This window comes from Hippocampus guttulatus, chromosome 4 (assembly GCF_054856545.1).
Source record: "Hippocampus guttulatus isolate MCC_2025c chromosome 4, RoL_Hgut_1.0, whole genome shotgun sequence".
Taxonomy (NCBI): Eukaryota; Metazoa; Chordata; class Actinopteri; order Syngnathiformes; family Syngnathidae; genus Hippocampus; species Hippocampus guttulatus.
The window spans coordinates 21,807,702-21,824,997 of record NC_141264.1 but is presented as its reverse complement, the minus strand read 5'-3'; the positions used below and the strand labels follow the sequence as shown (position 1 = coordinate 21,824,997).

Below are 17,296 nucleotides of genomic sequence, written 5' to 3'. Positions count from 1 at the left end.
AATTAAGAAAACAGAATGAGAGTGGAACAGAAGGTAACAACAGTGTGCTACACAAATGTGAAAAATAAAAACAGACTGACATCTGAACGCAACACAAAAACCTGAAAAAGAGCGAACGCAGTGTGATACATGAAAGTGTCTAAAATTATTCGTAAAAAAGTGAGTAAACTGAAAATTTTTGCTCTCAATTCGTGAGAGCAAAAATACATTGACACATGAGTGTCAATGTATTTTGAAAAACCGATTTTTTTAAAGACCTTCACCTTATATGTGAGATGTCAAGTTCCATCCCACCACTTTCTTTTTTTTTAATCAATCAACTGTGAAAGATTGATGATTGTGAGTGGTGGGACGTCTAAAAAATTTGGACCTCCCAGGGTGGACTAAGGTGAGTGCGTTGATAGGCACAAGCGGGTGCTGCGGTTTTCAAAGGTTACTGTATTGACTGTGGTCGCAAAGTTTTTTTTTTTTTCTAAATTTATTTTCAAGAACGGAAGGGAAACTTCCAAGGAGCCAGGATAACCCACGTGGGCTCCCCTCGGGGCAGGGTGGGTAACTGAAAAGACGACACCCACGCCGGAAAAATGACAAACACATAACACAATTATCTCTCCGATCAACTGACGGCCTTTGACATATTGGATTATAACATGATGTCACTTATCTCTATGGTGTTGACTATAAGACAACTGGACCTTCTTGTACAGGGGTGGGCAACAATTCTCCATGCTTGATATGTTTCTTCACCTGAGTCAAATGATCGGGATCATTATCAGGCTTCTGCAGAGCTTGCCGATGAGCTGATCATCTATAAAAAGGTAGCATAGCCCCCCCCCCCCCCCCCAAAAATGCTCTGGATGGTGACACTGGGCGTGGGAAAGTTTTTAGACCCTTTAAAAAAGGCAACCAACTTGAAGAAGCGGGTTCAGAAGTTTGCGAAGAGAAAGTCCATGGAGGGTTGGAAGCAGATCCAAGCCGCCCGGAGGTGATTTAGCACCTGACACGGGTGAGCCCGCTAAGCTCAATAGCACTAAAAGGCTCATCCTGTCTAATGGGGTTCCTCAATGACGCACAAGCCTGTTTCTTGTCTGCTCCTCTGACATACCACACACATTCATTGGCTTGACAGTGGGATGGGCACACGCCCGCATGCAAATTAACGACTCACTAAAATAATCACAACTTTTCTCTTTGTAACGCCGCGGTGTACAAATTCACTCACAAATAAATAAATTCATAAATTCATTTTTACAAGCAAAAAAAATTGTTTTCTCCACTTTCTGCTGTCTGTCAACGTCCAAATTGTGAAAATATCACATGAGTGATTCCCAAATGGTCATTTTATGACAAATTGCTATTGCTCCTGTTTTGTTTCTCAATGAAGAGATGGGATTCGGCCGTTGTTTCTGTGCAGAGGCAAATATTTTCTGGTATGTTACACGTCTAAAAAAATCTTGTAAAATCCGAAAGTATTTTGGGTAAGAAAGTTACCCAAAAAAGTTCAGGTAGCAGTTTTGCAAAAAACAACTGGACTATATAAACAATATGCAAATTGCTTGGTTGACTAATTTTAGTGCACTTGATAAATAAAAGTAAAAAAAATTCGAAGAAGCCCTTGCATATCTGGTCGAAAATTCGAGATTGCGTGTGTGTGTGTGTGTGGTGGCTAATTAAAAGGAACTGAGACGACAGTGCATGACAAAGAGTTGTGTAATTGCTTTGGAGAAACAGCAGCCATCGATCCGAGGACGGACAACTCGTTTGCTCAGCGCGTGGGCAGCAGCAGCCCCGTGCCCCCCACCCCCCCTGCCAGCCCCTGACCCCCCCTCCCTGTCGTTTGTGGCTCCAATCACTCCATTAGCTCAATAGACTTTGATGATTCGCTCTTGTTATCACGCGCCATGCTCATGTTGGGAGCGGAGATGGCGTGAGACCACCAAAACACGCTAAGCATCAGCGTATAAGTGGTGAGTCACGTCATTGCATAAGCTTATGAAGGAAAGCGGCAGTGTTTTAACAAACTATTTGAACAAAGTTATGTTTGAACAAACCAGCGCAGTGGTTTTGAAGTAATATTCCGAAGGAACATTGGTTTCACAAACATTTTAGTGTAGAGGCGTTTTAACAAACAATTTGTAACTAAGATTTCAGGACTATTCTAGAAACCCGTCTTGGGACTGCGGCTGAAAATTAGCATTGATGCTAAGTCCGGCGCATTTACACTGTTTATTTTTGTGTTGATGAATGTGCAAAGTCCCAATGAAATAAAAAAATAATTAAAATGAGACAATGTTTTCATGAAATAAATGTAATCAGTATTTTATTGTTGGTACGTCTTTTTAAGTGCAGTTTCAACAAACACCTAGCATTTAGCCATTGTTTAACAAGCATTTTTAGCGAACATTTCTAAATGTGTATGTGTGTGTGTGTGTGTATAAATAACATGTCAATGTTTCCCTTGTTTCCTAACAACTGGGAATAATATTAGCAAACAAAAGCAAAGCAACATGACCACAAGTAGCTGAGAGGACTCTGAAGCAAGGCGGAATTAGCGACATTTCTACTCGACAAGTATGGTCGTCGCATCTTTTTGATTTTTAATTGATTGGATATAAAAAAAAAAAACCATTCAAACAAATACATTTTGTGTTTTAATCACACTCTATTATGACAATAACAATGTCGCAGATAATCAGGCTAACAATATAGCAGGTGTGGCATAGAACATGTTATAAAGAACTTTTTTGACTTGACTTCCCCTTCGAATAAGTCTTGTGAAGCTATGTTTTAACAAATGCTCTATTTTAATGATGTTCATCATAGACAAATGCAATGTTAAAAGACAGTTAACCTTTAAGGATGCTTGTTATAATATTTTTTTCGAGTTCTGTTCAACATTGTCTTAGCTTCCATTCGCTCAATCGATGTGGATTTCTCGCTCTTATTACGCAGCTCGCCTTGGTGCAAACACGTCGTGGGATGCCAAAAATCGCTACGCCGAAGTCTGAGCGGTGAGTCACATTGCAGAAGCTTATGAATGAGTGCCTCAGTGTGTAGTGTGCTCCCTCACCAGTAGATGGCCCCGCCCCTGCCCGGTGAAAAAAGTGTTGTGGTGGTGGTGGTGGTGGTGGGGGGGGGGGGGGGGGGCTGCCCTATCAATTTAAGCGACGTAACTTTGCCCCTGCTGCCCATTTAATGAATGACATCAATGCAAATGAGGCGGATTTTTGTGAATGGAGTGGCTCTGCGGATGACGTCCGCGTGTCTCGCCGCCCTCCCATTGGCTGCCGTCGAACCCAGCTCATTGCCCCATTGGCTGGGCTGCGGGATAATTAAGCACCTCCACAGCCGATGCACAAACCCGGGTGGCGGGATATATAGGGGGCCACTGCCTCGCCGCTACACGCAAAAACACAGCTCGCAGCTCCTGTTCCGGAACCCCCTAAAAAAAAACAAGAAAAAGAAAAAGAAAAAAAAGCCCACATATTTGAGATTTATTTATTTTTGGTGCTTCTCGCCAAAGGTGAGTATTTGCTTTGTGATGATATGATATGTGGTTATCATGATTGCAACCGTGGCCAAAAAGTGGGTTAAAAATGAGGGAATGAAAAAAAGTCTACGGGATAGTCAGGTTTTGTGTTTGTGTGTGTGTGTGTGTGTGTGAGGGAATGGCAGCTCATTACACTAATGCACTGGTTCCTCAGGGAAGCTTGGATGGAGTCGCCACCTCTTCCTCTTTTCTGTCATCCTCTCCATCCTTCACGCTTTTTCTTCTCCTCCTCCTCCCTCTGCTTATATTTTATGGTTGTCTTTTAAATGACATTTGAAACAAAGATTTTCGCATGGTTCTGTCTGAACTAACAGTTTTAACAAACATTTATAGCCTAGTTATGTTTGACCAGACCATTATTTAGTGTCAGTGGGTGTTAATATTTTAGCATTGTTACGGTTTGAACATTTTTTCTTGTCATTAGTCTTTTTGTTTTGTAATTTTCAAGGGACATTTTTGAAATAACATCTTAATGACAGCAAAAACATTTTTGCATAATTATGTTTTAACAGACATTTTAAGATGTTTGTATTTTTTTAACCAATATTGTAATGTAAAAATGTTAATATTTTAAACATTTTTTTGTTTCTTTTAAACAGGGATAGGTCTGGCAAAATATTTTATCATGATTATGGTTCACAATATTTTAATGACATTTTACCTTAGCTATGTTGTACTGTATATACTAATGAAGTTTTATTAATTGAAGTTTAAGCGCAGGAAAAAAATTGAAGAAAGCTTTTTGCACAGTTATGACAAAGAATTTTTACCTACACTAATTTAGCACAGTTATGGTTTTAACTAACATTTTAAATTTGTAGCAGTGTTGTTTCTTGAGTTTCTAACACGTATTTTTGTGCAATCTTTAACGAACATTTTAGCGTAGTTTTTCTTTCACAAATATTTCTTTCCGACAGTTTTAGCAATTATGATAGTCACGAACATTTAAACAAAACACTTGAGTGTTTTTTTTGTGGGGGAGAACAATTTTGAACTCCTTTCAGCATCATATGACACCCTGAACTGGTTGCCAACCAATCGCAGGGCATAGACAAACAACAACCATTTGCGTTCACAATCACACCCAGGGACAATGTAGTCCACTCTAACTCCCATACATGTTTTTGGAATGTGGGAGGAAATGAGAGTACCCGGAGAAAACCCACACAGGAGCCTCGGCGCCGGAATCAAACCCTGCACCTCTGCACTGTGAAGTGGACGTGCCAAACCGTCGACCACCATGCCGCCCCACCAAATTCTATTTCAACTAGAATTGTTTTAATGAACATTTTAACATAGCCACGGTATGTTTCATGAATTTAGATGGAGTCACCACCTCCTCGACATCCTCCTCGCTGTCACCCTGCCAACTCTTCATCCTTCTCATACACATATCGATGTCCCCACCCCCAAACACCCACTCAACACACACACGCACGCACGTACACTCCTGCAGCCATGTCCCACCCGCCAGAACTGGCAGTACTTCCATCCTGGTGGGATGCTTTCAGGGATATTAAGGATTGTCAGGAAATGGCACTTTTGGGGGGTGTGCTTACAAGTATGCGTGTGTGTGTCATGCAGGGAGTGTACTATGGTCATGCTGAAGATCTCGGCGTTCCTCATCACATATGCCCTGGTCATCTGCCAGATGTACTGCTCGCAAGCTGCCCCCGCCAGGTAAGAATATGGCGTCAGCCGACACTCGCTGTTTGTTGAAATGGGACGAGAACAAGAACCAACAACATGCGTACATTGTGGGTGATAACGGAGCGAGTTGAAGGAGATGTCACATTGCTGTCAAAGCTAATCTATTTAAAAAGTTGTTGCATCCCATTACGCTAATGTCACTTCCAGGCAGATTACGATAATGTAATAAAAACAAGGAAAGAGTGTTTAATGCAAGTCTACACGGTCATTTGGAAACTGTTGTTGTGGTCAAGAATCTCCACTAACACCCGTTTAAAGTAATGGAACAAGACAATTACTGTAGGTACACCTGATAATTGCAGCAATAAAAAAGCTGCATTAAAAAAAATCTGGCTTTAAAAATGTTTTCGTAATGCTCAATAATTGTTTGATTTTTCTTTTCTTTTTATTATTATTAAAAATATGCCTTTTAAAATAACTCAACTGTATGAAAATATGATCAGTTATGGTACTCAGGTATGTTCAAAACATGTAACAATATTTTTGTGTTATTTTTAGTCAAAATTGCCATTAAAATAATATTCGGTTAAGTTACGATTTGGAAAAAAATATTATTACTCCCATTTTATTCTTAGAATTCTTCTTTTCAAATGAATAAAAGCTACGTTAAGGTTCTAGTTGAAAAAATATTGGATTTTTTATTGTTATTTTGTATTATTATTATTATTGTTATTATTATTATCATCATAAATCAAACATGACAATTACATTATGCAAAATTGTATTTATTTGCTTTGTTGTCAGTTTTTATTGATTGATTTTAAACGGCAAAATTGTTTTCCAACTGTATAGCACATCTTGTATGATAAAGTGCGATACACTTTTTGGGAAACTTGGGATTGTGCGGGTGGAGCCACTGTCATGTCTAAACATATGCACTTCTATATTTACACAAGTCCTGGCAAAAGCATCAGTATATATCTAAAGGCAGATACACATTAAGACGCCGGGGCACTTTGTGCAGATTGTTTTGCTACGTTGGCGGGCAGCCCTCCAGCACCGACATCATCTCTTCCCGGCCGGTGACATCGCATGAGCCACCGTGACCCCACCCACACACGCATCCAACATCCAACCATCCCCATTTGGCCAGGGACCACTCAACCGCAATAATCTTTTACCAATCAATCTCACACATTTTTAACTCTCACACATTTTTAACTCAATATTTGAGGGTAGTTATTTATGTTCAATATTTTCCACAAATATTTTACTTATGGTTCAACTAACATTTCTTAGCTATCATATTCCTGTAGTTATGCTTGAACAAACATTTGAACATTTCAGAGTAGTTTGAATGGATTGATCAAATTTGTTCTAAAAATTTTAGTGCTATTGTTTCATGAAAAAAAAATCTCGATCCTCGACTTATCAAGACCATTTTAGCAAAATTGTTTTTTATTTTAGCTACAATGTTAGCTTAGCCATGTTTCAACAAACACTGACCATGCAACATTTTAGTGTGGTTATGTTTTATTGACCTTTTGTTAGCTACCATTTTTGCATAGTGATTTTAGTGACGTTAATTTTTATTGACCTTTTTTTTAGCTACTTAGCTTTTTAGCTACTTAGCTATTTAGCGTGGTTATGCTTTTTAAAACATTTTTAAAGTAACATTTTAAGTTGTTGTATTTTAAAAAAACATTTGATTGACATTATGTTTAAACAAATACTCAATGAACATTTTAATCATCTTGTTTCAATTAACAATTTGTAACGAAAACGTTAGTCTAAATTTTTCTGCAAACCTTGCTTTAGTCGTTATTTTCATGGTCATACTTTAACAAACATTTTCAGAATGGTTATATTTAAGGAACAATTTTCAACTGAATTTTAGTGTAAATATTTTTAAACGATCCGATGAAAAGCAACGCTGGACATTTTTAGTGTAGTCTCGTTTTAATCAACAAATTTTACCAAACATTCCAACATATTGATGTTCTCGTTAACAAATCAAGAAATTTGTTACGCTTGTAAACGTTTGGTTCGGCCGTTCTTTGCCACCTGCAGACCGGCATTGGAGTCCATGTCGGAGAGGGTGACGCTGACGGATTACGAGGCGCGGCGGCTACTCAACGCCATCGTCAAGGAGTTTGTGCAGATGACGGCCGAGGAGCTGGAGCAGCAGCAGCAGCAGGCGGCTGAGGGCAACAGGTACGTCTTTCGGCTCATATTTTTATGATCATTAACATATTGCGGGAACTTCTCAATGGCCGACCCCTTCTGTATTTGTCAACCGATTCAAATGATGCCAAATTTAAAACTCAGGACATTAGGAACCACATTTCGACATTTCACAAATTTCCACTTTTTCCCTCAATTCCACACACACGCACACACATACACGCGCACACACACACTCACACTAACCTTTTTGAGTGAATGAGACATTTAAATGTTCAAAATGTTCAGCACATTCAAGACTTCTACGGAACTATTAATCACGTTTTCAAATTGTCACATTTTCACCATAAAATATCCAAATCAAGAATTTTTGACAATGACCAATTGATCTCCTCCTTCCAGATTTCTTGACCGATCTGAACCACGCCAATTCCAAACAGTTGAACTCAATCAGGACATACTTCACAGTAGATGGAAGTATTGATCACATTCCCCAAATGCCTTCACATTAACATTCCCAAACTAATAAATTAACACACTTGACATGTTTGCCTCTTCCAACAGTTCTTGACAGATTCTATTCTTGACTATTCCAACTTTAATCTGTATGGCTCATTCAGGACATGACAGAGCGAGCATAACATTCCCCAAATTCGCCTATTTTTAAAATCCCAAATTAAGAGATATCTGACCTTCTACTTCCACATTTCTCGACTGATTCAAACCATTTCAATATCAAACGTTTGAGCTCGTTCAGAACATACGCAGAGCTACAGCATGAAAGGTCCCGCATCACTGACATTAAAGTTCCTAAATTAATAGACAGTTCACATATTGACCAACAACCTCCTCCTTTCGCTTGACTGACTCAACCGCATTCCTGATTCTAGTTTTGCATTCCATATTTTTAAACATTCAAAGGATTTTATTCCACAGCCTTTCAGTTCAATGTCACATCTTCAGCATCAATGCGGTACTTCGAAAAGAAATTGCATCCTCGAGTTATTATTCTTGCGAGTGGTTTGACTCACACATGCCACAGCAGTCACGAAGGCACTCCCGCATGAACGACTTGCTCCGAATTAGTCGAGCTACTTTGAATGAAGTGTGCATGATAGTGGTTCGCATGAGAATGGGGAGCAACTGTTCGTTCGACTGTTATGTATTAAAAAAAGTTTTTAAAAAAGGGTGGGGGGGGCAGGGTGGGTGTGTAGTCGGTGTGAAGGGGTGCATTACATTTGCATGAAAGGATGGATGGGTGGTCATGTAGTGAGCATGATGCAAGGAAGGGACGTTCTGGTCTTAAGTGGTTTGCTGGCACGAGACAGATTGGCATGCCTGCAATGAATGTGCGAATGGAATGAAGAGGGTTTGGGGGGGGGGGGTGAAATGGAAAAAAATATACTGTCTGTACTGTGTAGAAAATGCATGGTTGGAGACAACCGCAATGTATCCCACCGGAGATCTTTGGACTTGCTCAAGCAATGCAGTATGTTGGTCTTAACAAACATTTTTAAGCTACAATGTTAACCTAGTTACGTTTTAATATGTTAAATACTTTTTTTTAAATCCGAACTATGAACACCAATGTTTTTTTTCAATGAATCTATTCTATTCATTTTTTGATAGATAAGATTTAGGCGTAGTTATGTTCCAATGAACATCATATTTTAGTGAAAATTAGCAAACTATTCTATCAAATATTTGAAATTTTTGAAAAACATGTTTGAACAAATCTGAACTAGTATTTTAGCGTAAATGGGTTATAAAAATACTTGAGCATAATTATGTTTTAGCAATGTTTTCTTTCTAATATATTAACATGCCATATTTACTCACACTTACCGTATGAGTAGCATTTCATGAACCTGTCAGTCACTGTATGTCGCTGGCATAGATAGATGAACAAAGCATTACTTGTAGTAACAAAATAATTTTCACATCAATTTGGTGAATTTGCCTGCGGCAGGCCCGATGAGCTCTCATAGTGTCCAAAAACTCCCAAGAACTCTGGTGGGATCCAATGAAATCTTCCTGCATGTCATTGTTTTCTTTTCTCCCGCCTGATCCCGCCCCTGTGCATGTGATCTGTATGTATTGTGTACCCCGATTCTGACAGCATGGCCCGGCCGCTAACCAAGCGCTGCTCCAACCTCAGCACCTGCGTACTGGGCAAACTCTCTCAGGAGCTGCACAAGTTGCAGACGTTCCCTCGCACCAACGTGGGAGCGGGAACGCCCGGCAAGAAGCGTGGCGCTCCCGATGGCGAGCGCTACGCCAGCTACGGCGAGACGTTTGACGCCGTCTAACCACTCCCCCTTTTACGCCATCCTCCTCTGCCCCCCGCCAACCCCTATTCCGCACCCTTGCTATGTCATGACCTCCCAGTCGTCCTCATTGGCCAGCGCATGTTGGCGTAACTTGCCTGACTGACGTGAAGTGAAAAGAAACAGGCGGCCATCTTTGGTCTCAGACTAGGGCTGGGCGACGAATCCATTTCATTGAGTAATTTGAATTTGGTTTAGTTTGTAAAGAAAGTTAATCATGATTATTTTCTCGCAGTTAATAGATTTCCGACTAACATTTTAACAATGTCGAGCAGTGCATTTGGAAGCTGGACCATTAACACTATTCAGAAATGCAACAGAACAGCGGGCATCTGTACCAAGTACGTCCTCTGGAGTATTTCAAAATTAATTTACCTCATCACAAGGCAATAACATAAAACATTTCAATGTAATACATCACGCTCAACAGGTATGCCGATTATTAATTTAATCAAAAAACACTGATATTAGTGTGGGCCTGCTTGCTGGCTCTCTGAGGACAAATATGAACTCTCGTCGGTTAAAGAAACAGGACTATAGCTAATATGGTGAACCCTGCATATTCGCATCATTCACTGACTTTTTTTTAACCCATTTCTTTAACCTAGTTCTGTAATTGCGCATCTTTGCGCATCTTTGCGCAATTACAGAACACAGTCAACCACAAATAGCTGGGGTTCACTTTGAGTACAAATCCCATACAAGACTTTTTTATGAACTTTGAGCACCCTATATCGAAGTGGTGAACAAAGTATGGCCTGCGGGACATGTACAGCCCAATTTGTTCTTTAACCTGGTCCACATTTTCCTAAAATTGGTTAAGTAAACAAATTAATGTTAATTCATGTTCTCATTTTAAGAGTGCCACGTTATTCATACAAATGGAGCAGCCGAGCCATGTACTGTAATTCGACAACTCGTTGTCTGTACATTTAAAATTTTATTATGGATTGTGTGACATACATTTAAACAGAATGGATTTTTTTTCTTCCCAGAAGAAATGCGTATTTTCACATTATTGTATATTTGAGGGGAAAGAAAAGCATTTATTTTTATTATTTTCTGGAAGTTGATGCAATTTAACGCTGGGGCGAAACTGTTTCTAATCTTGTTCAGTATGAGAAGAACTAAAGCAATTCTGAAAGGGAGGGGAAAAAAACTGACAAATTGATAGAAATGTTCCTAAAAGTAATGTTCAATTGAAAATCGGATTCTAAAAAAAGAGATTTTATTTTGAGGCCATGTCACCCAGCCCTACGTCAGACAATCACGTTCTTTGCTGTACACCAACAGAGACACACACGCACAGGCACTTGCACACGCATATACACACACACACACACACACACACCTACTTCTTCGCATGTAACGTTAATCAGCAAGCGCCGCCATGTTGCTTGTTCAATAAACATATTTTTCTACCAGAAAGCCTTAGCTGACTTTCATTCAGTGCGTACAGTGTGCCCAGGACGATAAGCTCATTTACTTTTCAGGAAAGCCAAAGGAAGCAGGAAAGTAAGAAAGAAGGAAGGAAAGAAAAAAAGACAGATTGAAAGAGAGTGTAAAAAAGAAAGACAGAAAGGAAATGATGGCATCCCATCAGCCTGCCCAGCATATATTATCCTAAGGTATGAACATCAGAACTAAAATACTGTATATATACCAATGCAACCATAAATCCACACACACATCTCTTTTTACAGTTCATTTTAGCATGTGTTCAAGTTATTTTTTTTAAACGAACATTTGAGCGTAGTTATGTTGGAACTACTATTTTTTTAACCTATTAGTTGAAATTCAGCATAGTTGTAGGATGTTGTAACATTTTTGACAAACATATTAGCGTGGTTGAACAGTATAACTACAATTTCTAGGTAACATTTGGGTGTAGTTATGTTTTACTCAACATTCTATAAATCAATATCTTGGCATAGTTATGTTTTAGCAATACATTTTTAAACAAACATTTGAATTATAACTAACTTAGAAGTAGCATTTTAGCATTGTTAGCGTAGCGCTAATAAAACAAGAGAGAGGTTTTGCATCAGCACAAAAGGCCAAAACGCAGAGAAAAAAATGACGAAAATATTGATGGATGTTCAACTTTACGGTGAATTTTTACATACATCATCATAACCACCTGCTCCGCTTACCCTGAAGCAGCGTTACAGCACAGAAGCGAGCCTGCAATACAGCCACCTGCGTCACCCACCGCCTGGCCGACTTCCTCAGCCGGTCGGGGGGGATGGGCAACAGCAACTTTGTGCCCACCAACGTCGGCGCCAAAGCCTTCGGCCGGCGGAGGAGAAGCATTGTCATGTGAGCACCTGGACGCAAAAACGGTAAACGGAGATATTGGATATCAATTTGGATAACGGGCACATTATCAAACGGTAAATGGACAAGTCAGAAGGGGTGGGACAAATTTAGCAGATTATAGCTAACGTATAACCTAGCTATGTTTTAAAGACCAATATTCTTGCCAAATTATGTCATAAAGAACAAAATGTATACATGCTAATATGGTTGTTTTAACTATTTCTGATCAACGTTTTAGCAAACAGTAGCTTTTATTTTTTAACCAAACAATTAGCATTGTTACGGTACATTTAATTGTATTTATTGCAACATTACAATTAACAATTGAACTGCTGCAGTATGTTTTAATTCATTTTTAAACAAGTAACCATGGAAACATACTTTCTATCATAATATTTGAATAGAATTCAATTATAAATAATATTTTTTGTGCAATTTCAACAAAAACATTTTAAACAAATATTTGATTGTGCTTAAGTTTAATGCATACCTTTTTAAACATGTTTTAACCACCATTTCTGAGTAGTTTTAGGTGTTTTTTTAAAACTAGTGCTCCAGGGTTAATAAAAATCTAAAATATTTCTTTTTGGAAAAGAAAAAAAAAAGTACAACATTCTCATAGGTAAGGGCTCTGCAGTTGTATGCAGTTACATTAGTAAAATGTTAATTTCCTTCTTTTTGTGTTTTACACAGGTTGACACATGGCGATAAAACGTCGGGAGATTAAAAAAAACCCTGGAGGACAAAAAACATCGACAATGGAGCAGAAAATCAACAGTGAACTGTCCCTTTGCATACACTCACATAAAAAAACAAAACAAAAAAAACTCCATCAAGTTTCCATCTTGATTTTGGCCTGTAAATAAAAGAACTTTAGTTTGTGTTCACTTGCCATTTTTTCTACATTGGGGGGAAAAAGTGTTAACCAAGTCCTCCTTTGCCTCCTACCGTGTAGCATCATCCAGCCAGCGGGACCCCCATCAGCCTACCAATGAACCTCCCATCACCCCTCCACCCAAAAAAAACAAAACAAAACAAAACAAAACATCCTCCCTAACCCACTGTGGGCTGTTGTCTTGTGCCTTGATGTAGAACAATTTACATGATTGTACAGTTCTGTGAAGTATGATGATGATGATGATGATGGTGATGATGATGATGATGGTGGTGATGATGATGATTGTTGTCAATATTGTTGGGGGGGAAAAAAGACAAGATTTGCGCAAGATTAAAATGTATTTTAGATACACTCGGGTTTGGGGTAGTTGTGTTGTTCTTTTTAAAGGGGGCCACTGAGCACATGATTATATTTGGACATGTTCTAAACACTGTCAATCAACTAGAAATAATCAAACAATAGGATTAGAACACCACCGGAAGAGAGCGATGAGTATGTGTGTGTCTGTATATGTGTGTGATTTGTAACACACACACACACACAGGTGGGATATGTTTTGCAAAATATGGGCAAATAACAAATGCATGGGTAATTGCTGAATAAAAAGGGCAGTGCAACCTGCAATCAGACTGGTTCTTTTTGGCGCTTCTGAGGACAGACAGTCTTCAATATAGATCGGGGCACATTTTATTGTAGTTGTCGTAGGTTTCGTGAATAATTTTAACAAGCATTTTATTTTTATTATTTCTTTTATTACAAGTGTTAAGGAACATTTCAGCGTAGTAATGTATCGGCCTATATTTTTAAACAAAATTTTCAAAATAGATATGTTTTAACGTACATTTTATCTGATTAATCCTATTATCCATCCTATCTATGAACCCCCACTATCTTAGACACGGCATTCTGATTACTATTGCATTTATGAGATATGAATTAAACAGCAAAATGTACCCTATTTGTATCCATCTCAAGGGGCGGCCATTTTGACACTTGCTCTCAACTGAAAATGACATCACAGGTGATCAGGGCTCAGGTAACGAGCAATCACAGCGCACCTGTTTTCTCACAATGCCAAATGAGAGCCAAATGGCTTAATTAATAATCAAACAATATGAATCAGAATACTGTTTCGACCGAAGGGACCAGATAGAACATATTATTGTAACTTTATTATATTGTAACATTTCTGACTTGATTTCCCCATCAATTTTAACTAACATATCTTTTAAGCAACAATTTAGCATGTCCGATCCAATCTTTTAATGTACAGTAGTTGTTTTAACCAACGTCAGTGTAGTTCATGAAGATGTTTTTGACAAAACAATTTCCAAGCTAAGTGGCAGCTCGCTCCATTATTGTGTCAATTGTTTTTGCATCAGCCACCTAATGGTGATGATCTTCTTGAGCTGTGTAAAAAGCTATGTTGGTGCTGAGCGACTTCGCTGGTCTCCTCTCCAGCTGGGTGATAAAAACGGGCACATCAAATCACCTTGTTTGAAGGTCACGTGCTGTTTATTGCACCGCATTGTAATGAACTATGAAGAAAAAAACTAAACTAAAAATGACAAAATATCAGCAAGAGCTTTTGTCATTAATTCCTACAATAAACGAACTTATACAACCATTCTTTCCTTGTCATGCAGGGGTCTCTCAAATTTGGGACTAAAAAAAAGTGTTCTATGCTAATTTTGGTATCTAAAAATGTGCCAAAAAGGACAATAAATTCAACTATGTAAATTGTTTCGGATGAAAAATGGCTCAGCGTCAACCGAGGCGGACAAATTGAGGGGCTGTTGGCAACAGTGTTTGCGCACTGAGCGTCATAACGAGCCCATTCATTAAGGGTGAAACGGCAAAGCAGGATATAGTTGATCCTATTTGGGAGCACGGATGAGTGGTGAGTGTGCGCCCGAGTGAGGGCAGGGAATTTGTCGCCATCTCTTCCGAAACCAGAGCGTGAGGATGTTATTTTGTAACGTGAGGAGCATGTTTAATAACGCCCTTGTGGAGGTAATGCTCACTAATTGAAATGATATGCATGATTAATATGTGGAGCGAAGCTATTGGCGTATATCAGACGGGGGTGCACGTCAGACCCTCTTTTCCCAGTTTCAGTGTTCAGATGGAAAAAAGCCACAACCACTGGGATCTGCACGGAAACTTTTCCTGGACGACACAGGCAGAAGAAAAATATGTACATATGATCTCTGCGTTTGGGTACTTTGTGGGGATGAGCGGGGGGAGGCAGCTGGAAGGCAGCTTGGTAGGTCATTCCTTCGGGTTTGGAGCTTGTGTCTCCCAGTAGTGATGTAACAAGGCTACAATGGCGCTGCTAATGGCACACAGATGCACTGCAAGGGGCCCCTCCACATGGAAATGAGACGGTTTGTGGAGAAGAAATCAACCCCCCCCCCCCCCTGCCCCCCACACCGAATTGAATCCAAAACTGCCGACCCCAGTCTCATTCCCAGAATCCAACACCACAGAAGCCATTTCCAAACCAAAGCGCTTTGGAAGATGCATGCTTTTCTACTGCTTCTGGAAATTCACTTCATGTCTCCCCGAACCAAGCCATAATTGACTACTGATTGACTTCTGTGTTAAAATACAAACACACAAGACACAAATTGCAATAGGCAACAATAGGTTGAAGGGTTGACAGCAGGACACGTTTTCATCGACTGCGACACTATACATTGCGGTTCGTATAAGTCAACCCATGTCTTGCTTGCGTCCTCACCCAGCTTCTTGAACGGAGCCACATGCCCCTTTGTGTTGAAAGCGATAGTTACTCGCGCACTACACGCATCTATTTATCTTGATGCGGCAAGCCGCAAAACGCGGTGTGTGCGCGCAATCCATCGAGTTCTGTCTGAGAGGGATAGGCGATGAAATGCCGTGACGCCAATTTGCAGGGAAGGCAGTAGCTTTCCTGTGAATACTGTGACATGTTTGCATCAAGTTGTAGACTTCAGTTCGATTCACCATCGTACCTTTTGGATCAGTAAACCCAGATGGTTTGTGTATGAGCAAAATGGGACGAGCTCCATTAGTTAAATTTAGATGAGGTGACCCCATAGCGGTGCCTAGTAACAAACAAAAAAAAAAGGCCAGTTAATTACCAAACAAAGTCCTCATTCCCACATGGCCACCTACTGTAACCTCTGTAGATAAGGTACCGACATGAGGGTTAAATTTATGTTTCCGACCTACCCGTCTGTCATTGTCGCAGATGCTTACCTTCCCATGCATCTAATTATCTCCATTCACCAAGCTGCAAAGGCTCTGTGAATGGTCTGTCCCGCTTTGATGAGTTCTGTCTCACAAGTGACTAAATCCAGTGTCTCTTCTTCCGCCACTATCCCCTTCGACACAGGACATCCGGAGCTCTCATTCCCCTTAAATTCAGTACAGGAGACGCATGGTGGAAGCAAAACGAACTCGCTGAACCGAGCACAGGAGATTGCCACAAACCAAGTACATTCATGAGGAACTGCAAGATCTCCACTGGCGGATGATGTGGGGGTGGCCTCTGCAAGGCCTTGCACCCGCCGATCGGGCATCTGTATGTCACACACACACACACACACACACACACACACACTAGTTTTGCCGCCATCAATATTAGAATATATGTATTAAAATACAATAAAGATGATCATAAGAATGCATTCAATGATGTTTTTCAACAATGATTAAGAGGGTCTGATGCACACTAATGTCATAGGAATGAAATATGATGACATCCACCACACATATCAACGGAGCGCAGGATCGGAAACCAAATTGGGGTACATAGTGTACATTCAGCGATAATCGAATCGATAATCCTCCATAAATATGTGTTGCCAGATCGTTTTTGGATTTTGGCATAGAATTGGAATTTGGTAGTATGTCCAGGAATCTAACTCTTCCGATAAAGTCGAGCGAGTTGCCAGTACTCTCCAGTCAAATTCAACAGGAAATGAGGTAAAACTTGAGCGGAAATGAGTTGTTTACGTTGGCATTTGCGCTAATATTTATAGACTCGACAGTAGGTGTGAGTATGTGGCCATGAAATTGTTCAGTCACGACGTAAGCTAATGCAAACCAGCTGACTGCCGTTTACACTTGAACTTTCCTTCGCCGTCTTAAAAAGCACCCCGGCCCCGCTTTTTTCCACACGGGTGTCACTTCCAAGCGTGAAAGCAGACACCAGTGGGACAAGTCAAGGCGGTACAGGTCCAGAAACAACAAAGGGCCTAACCCGACGTCCTCTCACCTTCCCCACAATCCCCCACTCGTCTGTGTGCGATTCTTCCCCAAGAAGGCAAACAAGCTTTTCGTTTGGTCCGAAACGGGCTTCCATTCTGCTGCTGCAGCACT

At 40.0% G+C, this 17,296-nt stretch overlaps 1 protein-coding gene across 2 annotated transcripts; it reads left to right on the top strand.

Moving 5' to 3' along the window:
- Window positions 1-3,362: 3,362 nt before the first annotated feature.
- LOC147206566 (calcitonin gene-related peptide 1-like) lies at window positions 3,363-13,552 on the top strand. 2 transcript variants are annotated; one of them, XM_086110307.1, is made up of 5 exons: window positions 3,363-3,523; window positions 5,135-5,230; window positions 7,271-7,414; window positions 11,875-12,053; window positions 12,724-13,552. In XM_086110307.1, exons 2-4 carry the CDS (start codon window positions 5,145-5,147, stop codon window positions 12,032-12,034), a joined length of 390 nt encoding a protein of 129 aa, XP_085966433.1. In that variant the 5' UTR covers window positions 3,363-3,523; window positions 5,135-5,144; the 3' UTR covers window positions 12,035-12,053; window positions 12,724-13,552. The 2 variants fall into 2 exon arrangements, with proteins under 2 accessions (XP_085966433.1, XP_085966432.1); XM_086110306.1 differs by having other exon boundaries at window positions 11,872-12,053.
- Window positions 13,553-17,296: the final 3,744 nt, after the last annotated feature.